Source organism: Fragaria vesca, linkage group LG3, assembly GCF_000184155.1.
Source record: "Fragaria vesca subsp. vesca linkage group LG3, FraVesHawaii_1.0, whole genome shotgun sequence".
NCBI classification, from domain to species: Eukaryota; Viridiplantae; Streptophyta; class Magnoliopsida; order Rosales; family Rosaceae; genus Fragaria; species Fragaria vesca.
The window spans coordinates 11,113,008-11,121,575 of record NC_020493.1 but is presented as its reverse complement, the minus strand read 5'-3'; the positions used below and the strand labels follow the sequence as shown (position 1 = coordinate 11,121,575).

The 8,568-nt window shown below is 37.8% G+C and overlaps 1 protein-coding gene, 1 non-coding gene and 1 pseudogene across 3 annotated transcripts; 2 read left to right on the top strand and 1 right to left on the bottom strand.

Moving 5' to 3' along the window:
* Positions 1-214: 214 nt before the first annotated feature.
* On the bottom strand, positions 215-1,093 carry LOC101293377 (alpha-amylase/subtilisin inhibitor-like). Its single transcript, XM_004294125.1, has one exon. The coding sequence runs from the start codon at positions 1,022-1,024 to the stop codon at positions 413-415; it is 612 nt and encodes a 203-aa protein (XP_004294173.1). The 5' UTR covers positions 1,025-1,093; the 3' UTR covers positions 215-412.
* Positions 1,094-3,074: 1,981 nt separating this feature from the next.
* On the top strand, positions 3,075-6,221 carry LOC101293174. The gene is made up of 5 exons (XR_184230.1): positions 3,075-3,574; positions 4,139-4,268; positions 4,595-4,674; positions 4,994-5,048; positions 5,426-6,221. It is a non-coding gene; the product is annotated as an uncharacterized LOC101293174 (transcript).
* A 53-nt stretch (positions 6,222-6,274) lies between these two features.
* On the top strand, positions 6,275-8,147 carry LOC101292875 (annotated as a pseudogene). Its single transcript, XR_184229.1, has 2 exons — positions 6,275-6,890; positions 6,995-8,147. The product of XR_184229.1 is annotated as a UDP-glycosyltransferase 85A3-like (transcript).
* The last annotated feature ends 421 nt before the right edge of the window (positions 8,148-8,568 follow it).

The following is an 8,568-nucleotide window of genomic DNA, read 5'->3' as shown; positions in this document are numbered from 1 at the left end:
ATCAATTTTTTTTCTCTTAATAAAAAAACAAAATAATCCAAAGCTATTAGATCTAGAAGGATAAGATTGTATTTTTGTTTAAGAACGACATGACATAATCATTTTAATTTTTGATGTGTTTAAGGGACACAACATGCCACCTAAGATTAAGACTACAAATCTTAGGCCTTATTAAGACCAAGAATCATTTTCCATTTGACAATCTCAACGAAGTATATGTAAACGAAATATCAAATTTGTCAATCTTATTTATTAATTTATTCATAATAGAAATGATAACTAATATCAACGAATGCACCATGTATGATGCCATCACATTAGATGAAGAGATTCTTATTAAGATCTAGCTACTCATGATCCTCTCATATATTCATGAGACTAATAGCTAGAGCAGGTTCAGCTGCTCTGTAATTTAAGCCCTCTCAAAGACAACAGGAAGCACAGAGCCATCCAAGGCCAACAACCTCTTGTCATTCTCAACCAAAGCACCCACATTTCCGCAGATGAACTTACAAATCGGGCACACTTCAGTAGGGCACCATTGCAGATAGTAGATGCCATCAAAATCTGCCTGTTTGTTAATCTTGAAGTAGTTACTGGTAGCACCACGCGGGCTTTCGACTTCATCACTTCCGGTGACAATCAACCTCCTCTGGGTCTCGGCTTGCTTCTCACCCAGCTTCCATGTAGTCGATTGCACACAGGTTGTGGATGCAGAGAATGTGATTTTCTGATCCCTACCCTCTCTCACCACCGTCTCGCCCTCTTCGAAAGGCGCAAAGATCACCGGGAAGCCCTCGGGGCCTGAGGTGTTCTCTTGACCAACATATAAAGGACACGAGTTGTTTCGGTCGATCAAAGTGAAACGGCCGCCGTTGTCGGTGATGGCGGGTTTGATGTAGTAGTCTACACCGGATTGAAGAGCCTGCCCGGTGGTGTCGAGCACCGCAGCGTTATCCGCTTGGGCTACGGTTGCCATGGCCATCACTAGCCATATGCTTCCGATCAACTTCATGGACATCATTTCAAGAGAGAATCGAATAGGCTGTTAGTTAGGGTTTTACAAATGAATATGTTGTATGTGTTTGTGTTTTGCTATGTCTTGCAACGCAAGGTATTTATAGTGATACCTTTGGGAGTAAAAGTCAATGTTTCTCATCCGAGAGGGGATCCTATTTCTCTTCTATTATTACTTGTACAAGAAGATGTTCCCGTTGAACTACTGAACCCAGAAAGAAATGTCAGCAGGCTAGAGATGCACGTCGGTGCATGGTAGATCATTTTCTTTGAATTGATATGCACGTCGGTGGTAGGCCATTTTCTTTGAATTGACCGAGCTTGATCTTCAAAGCCCAGAAATCATTACACACGTACAATATTAATATATGATCTAGGGTTCTAATTCAAACGTTCCAACTATCACATAATATGGTTAATTTAATAGAGAAACAACAGATCGCTGTACGTTAAATCAATTATGTACGTAGTACAAATAACAGTCACTAATATTAATTATAATAATTATCATTGAATTACATTTCTTCAAAGCTTTGATAATTAGGACAGATGTGCTCGGGAAATTTTAATATTGAGGATATGATCATATGAATTTGCAGATATCCTTGAAATTTTGAAGATACTACTGACAAATTGCATGGCTAGTAATTAGTCGTATTTGTTTTGCTATGAAAAAGGACCAAACAGTATGAATAGGTTCTTAATTACTGTCTACTAGCTAGATAGATAAAAGTCCTCTAAGAGCTATCATGACCAAATTGAAGTTCAGCTATACGTGCTAACCTCGACTTGCTACCATCTTCATAACCTTCCAAGTTCCAATGGCAATTGGTGAAGTCATTTGAGGTTTTGCTTTTACATTTCTGTTCCATATGTGATAGAAAGTAGCTGTATATGTATGTACAAAAAGGCAGAGCGAGGGATCGAGCTAGCTACTTGCATGCAAAGGAAATCTCCAGCTCTAATATGTTTGGAATGCTTTACGCTAAAAGGCTAGGATAGATTTTTAGGCCAATCTCTGTAAACAGACGTCCCACTAGAATTATAAATCTGATCGAAATTATGAAAAAGCTCCAAACTAAAAGAAAGTTTCATATTCCATTCTTGATCAATATTTGCAATATGAAAGGAAGATTACTGATAGTTTGGACTTGTAAACATTAGTAATATATAGCATCAATACGAGACATAAAGATAGTATAGTAAACTGCGCGCCATATAAAGTTATAAACTATCACATACTATAAATTAAGCTCTATGCTGCATTATATGGCCAATCACAAAGCAAAAATCAATCAAGTGTAAAGTGTTTGTTTCTAACAATTGATGAAGTCCAGACTCCAGAGGCGGAACTATATAGGACCAGCAGTTGCCCTGGACCCCCTGCTGGAGCAAGGTACTTTACCTTTTCTAGCTTAATTCTCATCCTAAAATCCAAATTAGAAGAACTTGAAGAATCATGCAATACAGTAATGTGTGAATGAATGAAATGTACAATGATCGAACCGCTAGCTTGATTTTTTTAATTTACAGAATTCCTCGCTAGCTGATTGTTATATGATCACAAAAAGTGGATCTTCTCTGAACCTGAGAAATATATCAAAACTAAAGAAGGAAGACAAATTAAAACAAGCTACTAAAAGTAATTAAATCAAAGCCAATACTAGAAAGAAATCATTCATCCTTCATTTCAGCTAGAAATCCGTTAATTTAGTACGTAAAATTCAAGCGATTTTCCTGTTAAGAAGCCCTACGTCTTAAATTCACTACCACAAATGTGGACAAAGGATACCATTCTCTGGTCACGTTTAGGCTAATGGTGACATACTCGATCATATCCTAGGTTTGGGTAGTGGAGCATCACTATTCCAGTATCACCATTCACCAATACTCATAATGGTGCAGATATATTTCAATCTGATCTATTTTGATGAAAAGCTGCCACGTGACTAGCTCAGTGGGTCATTAACTATTATTCTAAAGCAATATTGGTGATAACGCCAGATCCGGCAGCTCCCTGCCTTGCGCGACCCCGGCAGCGAGTGCACCAGGCCTCCTGCGGCCTTAGATCAGGCGCGCAACCATCCTGGCAGCCCCCTGGCGTCCTCCACGTAGTGGGTTCAGCTGATGTGGCGCAAGTCGCCTGGGCTGGTGTTACTTTGCCTGGTGAAAATCTAACCTGGATTGGATTGGGGAGATAACTCATTTATGGGTGGAAGCAAAAAATTTAGGCCGGGTTACTTTGCCTATGTGGATCCAACCTGGGTTGGATTTTTTTCCCACCGGTGGATTTGCTCTAATATCCTTTCTAATCCCACTCACTCTCACCCCGCTCTAATTTCTCCCCGAAAGAAAAAAAGAGAACAAAAATTATTGATACTCAAGTCAAGGGTTTTGGCTTCCAGATCTGGTAGCCGTCACTGGATCTCGATCATCTGCCTCTTCTAATGGATCAAATGCCCTCAAGTCTGTTTCAGATTGAATTTTCCTTATCTGTCCAAGTCATCGATTTAGCCTGCGATCTCAACTAATTTTTGATCCTTCCTCCTCACACCGGGTTTGATTTCTTTACTTCGTTACAGTTTGTTTCTATTTGATTCCCGAATAAGTGTTCGTATGCACAGTCAATCTGATTGATTTCAGGGAAAATTTTGAGAAATATAGTGTTTTGCATCTTATGTTTTATAATCTAGGCATTTGAAATTGGTTTCTGTTCAATTAGGCATTATGTTGATATTTGAGATTGGTGTGATTCTTGAGTTTCATGTTGTTTTGGAAATGATAATTTGTGAGCAATTTAATTGTTCTTTTCCTCTTAATTGTTTGGTTGGTGATACTTTTCCTCTTAATTGTTCTTTTAGTGGAATATAGCTTCATTATGAGTAGAAAATATGAAATCTACAGATAAACTTTAGTAAAGCTAACCTGCTCGTCCATCTGTTCATTTGTATTCAGGAATGATTGCATGATACGAGTGTTGGAGGTAGCATGGTCTATGCCTTTTTCTATATAGTCGATAGAAACTTTAGTGATTGAAACACTCTTCTATTCCAGCTCATTGGAATTTTAGATATATGAATCTTGACCTCTATTCAACCATACTTACAATTTCATTTTGCAGGAATCTAATCTGTTTGGGTGTCAGATGGCTACAATTCTTTGCTGATGAGGTAGCATGGCATCCGACATGGATGTTGCAGTTAGGGAAAATGATTTATATGAGAGCAAGGAAAAGCTATAGCATATCACAGGTTTTTTATCGGACCTTAATTTTCTTGTTAAATTTCATGGTCTAAATCCCTAATTATGTCGTACTTATTTCCTTACATGTCAAAAAACCTACATGTGTTTTCAATACTACCACTAAAGATTGCTCTGAAATGAAGTATTTCTGCAATTTTATTCTCATGACTGGTGTTCTATGGTGGTTGAAACTTCTCCATGAAGTATCTGGAACCCATGATACCCTGATGGCCTAATTTAGGGGTCATTCTTTTTTTCCTTAAGTTCAAATGCAGTTGCTTGTATAATCAATTTATTTCCAGTATTTTGAAAGTTTATTTCTTTTTTCTGCTAGCTGGTCTCACTATTTTCACTGGGCAAAAGATTCAAGACCTTAGTTCGTTGCCGCAAATGCTATTTATATTCTTGGACAAGGTAACATGTGGTTTCTTCATTTATAATTACTTTGCAGTCCCAGATTATTCCTCTTTGTTTAAGTTTTTCTGTGGCTCTGGTCTAAGGACTTTTCGCATACTTTGTAATACTCTTAACTCAGTTTACAAGGTTAAGATTTTCTCTAAACTGTAATGTTGCATAATGTTTTAATTCTGGAAAGCATTTTAAAAGAGGCGTAGAGTGCTATAATTTTGGCTTCACTTGCCTTCTTTTTTCTGTTTGCATAGTATCTTATGTAGGTTCCAAACTGTTTACCTGACTTCCAATAACAAATGTTTGATCTTATTATTTTAAACAGGCCAGAGTAGCAGCTTATACTTTGTGACATTGACTACGTATCTTCGCCTTTGGCGGTACATCCTTTCTCATCCGATTCAGTGTTTCCTTTTTGTAAATTACTTTGTAGCCTTAAATCTGAAACTTTAGGAGGAATATGACATTCTTCATAATGGTGCTGCCATGAGCAGTCGTCCTAAATTTTCAGTCTGTTGATGTTAGAAAAGTTATAATTTCCTTGTTATATTACCTATGTCTAGCCAATACACTTTTCAAGTCATTAGCTTTGTAAATTGTAATATAGATATATAACAAGTGAGTTGAGTCACATTGTTAGTGTGGTTCCCTTTATATTTAGTAGAAAACAGAAACAACTAGATAAATGTAATAAAATGTAACACTAAATCTATCTACAACAGATTGTGACTGATTTTTTCATTGCATTTTCTCTCAGGAATCTAATGAATATCAAGCACCTCTTTTGGATCGACAGCCAATGGATATCGAGTTCCCAAAGAGTTTTCTAAAGTGGTGATGCAAAGAGCTATTGCTGGAATGAGACTTTTAATGATTTCATGCTTAGCAAGACCTGTTGTTACTAGTACTTGACAGTTTTCTTGCTGGACAGTTTCTTCCAGGTAAGATAATCATATAACCATTTCCTTATGCTTGTATGTTTAGAATTTATATTGTTGCACAAGAAAACATTTTAGTTGATTTTTCATATTATTATGACTACAGCAAGCTTCCTCTAAGGGATCCCTTTTTTGGGGTTATATGAGGGATTAAGGATTACACCAACTTTTCGATCACCATTTCCAATCTTTACCGTTCAATCTCTTCATATATATGAGTGGATCATTTCTGGAAATTTTCATCCCAATTGGTGATCGTTAAGGCTTTGAACTAATTTAAATCAATAGACGGTTCAAATCTGCCAGATTTGAACCGTTCGTGCAAATCGCAGTTTTGAGCACCAAAAGTGATAGTGTCTTATTTAAGTAAGCCACGCCAGCAAAGCCTACCATTGAGAAATTAGTGGCCAACGGGGCGGCTATTGCTTTTGCACACCAATAATTTTTGTCTTTTCCATCAATCCACACCATTGACAATGGTGTTCTTAGCTCACTTTTGTGGTAGTGATTCAATGGTCATCTACCATCATATTCTCCCCCTGCAGTTATAGTCCACCAGAAAAAACCCTATGGTCATGAATGTGCAATTCTTTACAGCATCCTCAGATATTCACCAAAAAAATAATAAAAAATAAAAAATCAACCACAACTGTATCATTGCTATACCACCAACAATTCAACAACAGCAAGCCAGTGCCACTCCCCATAAGTAACCAGCATGGCAGCATCATGTAGGCAAAGATACACCCTTAGTTTTAGCAAACACAACAATTTAAATGGATGTTGGTTGTGATCACAAGCCTCATGCCGTTTGTATTCCATCTCCAGCTCAGAGTCACATCAAGAGTTTTCTTCAGTTTGCCAAAACCCTCCACCACAGAGGCTTTCACATAACCTTTGTCAACACTGAATTCAACCACAAGCGATTTCTTAAATCTCGAGGACCCAACTCCCTCGATGGCTTACCTGATTTTCGCTTTGAAGCCATTCCTGATGGCCTTCCAGAATCAGATGAAGATGCCACCCAAGAGACCAATTTGTTATTTGAATCCATCAGAAATCATCTCTTGACTCCATTTCGTGACCTCCTGTCAAAACTCAACAGTAGCACTAGTTCCCCAGTTACCTGCATTGTTTCCGATTTATTCATGTCCAGTTTTACCATCACGGCTGCAGAAGAACATGGAGTCCCTATTGCATTGTTGAGCACTATTTCTGCTTCCGCTTTCATGGGATTCAGGAAATTCCGAACTTTACTTGAGAAAGGACTTTTTCCACTTAAAGGTAACTACTGAAGCATTTTTTTTAGTAAAAAAAAAAAAAATTATGGTACGTTAAAATCTGGTAGCTTGATTGTTAACATTTAACTGAAATTTTGGGTGTTGTAGATGAGAGCTGTTTGACAAATGGGTTTCTAGACAACACAATAGAATGGATTCCAGGAAAGAAAGATATTTGTTTGAAGTATCTGCCTACTTTTTGTCGAACTACAGATCCAGACGACATCCTCTTCAACACCACCATTGAAGCACTGGAAAACGCAAATAAAACTTAAGCTGTTTTTCTTCTCACATTTGATGCTTTGGAAAAAGATGCTCTGGAAGCTCTCTCCTCATCTATTTCTCCACCAATTTATTCAATTGGTCCTCTCCAATTGCTGCTAAATCAAATACCAGAAGACCCTTGGAAACCTATGGGATACAGTCTTTGGAAGGAGGAAAGAGACTGTCTCCAATGGCTAAACTGCAAGCCACCAAACTCAATTGTTTATGTCAATTTTGGAAGTATTGTGGTTTTGACACCAGAACAGCTTCTCGAGTTTGGTTGGGGACTTGCGAATACCAAGCTTCCTTTCTTCTGGGTTATTAGGCCAGATTTGGTTGTCGGAAAATCAGCAATCTTGCCACCAGAGTTTGAAGCTGAAACCAAAGACAGAGGCCTAATAGCAAGTTGGTGCCCCCAAGAAGAAGTCCTAAACCATCCATCAGTGGGAGGGTTTTTAACACACTGTGGTTGGAATTCAACCATTGAGAGTATTACAGCTGGAGTGCCAATGCTGTGTTGGCCATTCTGTGGAGACCAGCAAACAAACAGTTACAGTTGCTGTGAATGGGGAATTGGCATGGAGATCGACACAGATGTCAAGAGAGACAATGTGGAGAAGCTTGTGAAGGAGTTAATGGAGGGAGATAAGGGCGAGAAAATGAGAAGCAAGTGTCTGGAGTGGAAGAAACTTCAGAGGAAGCCACTGCTCCGCATGGTTCTTCATCAAAAAATTTGGAAAATTTAGTGAATCAAGTCTTATTAAGAAAAATCACTGAATAAAGGTGTAGTACTATGTGAAAGGAGCTAAATTTGATGGGTCATTTCATGGCAGGTTTCTTTTTCATGTTAATAGTTTCTTAATAAAGTTATCGTTTTTTTGTATTCGAAAAAGAAGAAGAAAGGCACTGTATTCCTCTGTTTAATTAACTTGCAAAGATTTTACTTGGCATCCTATGTATTAAGAATAACATCGATGGTTTAGTGACCACTGCTTACAAACCATAGAACCATGAGTGATCAAACACAAATGATACCAAATATTCACAAAGCTCATTTCCAAGTATTCAATCTCTCAATGCGGCTGAGAACAAGTGCAGAGGAATGCAATGATTGAAGTGTATAATTACTTGAAAGACTGATGACATGGTTGTGACTTGTGAGTTTTGTGTATGGCTCAGGTTCATTATTCAACAACGGAAGATTCACCATTTTTTGAGGCTTGCTTTATTTGATCCTACTGACAAGGTCTTGAACAAGTTGGTACCCCATTTTCTTTATGGAGCTCTCAAGTTTGTTAAAGGTACTGTAATGTTGATCATCCTACAGAACCAACATTAATGGTTTCATAAAGATATAGTTTGCCTAATAATGGAACCAAATTTGCCAACCATCAATTTTGGTGGTTATCTATGACCAA

What these genes read in the sequence shown, in the direction of transcription:
- LOC101293377 (XM_004294125.1), bottom strand. Translation starts at nt 1,024, where the DNA reads ATGATGTCCATGAAGTTGATCGGAAGCATATGGCTAGTGATGGCCATG.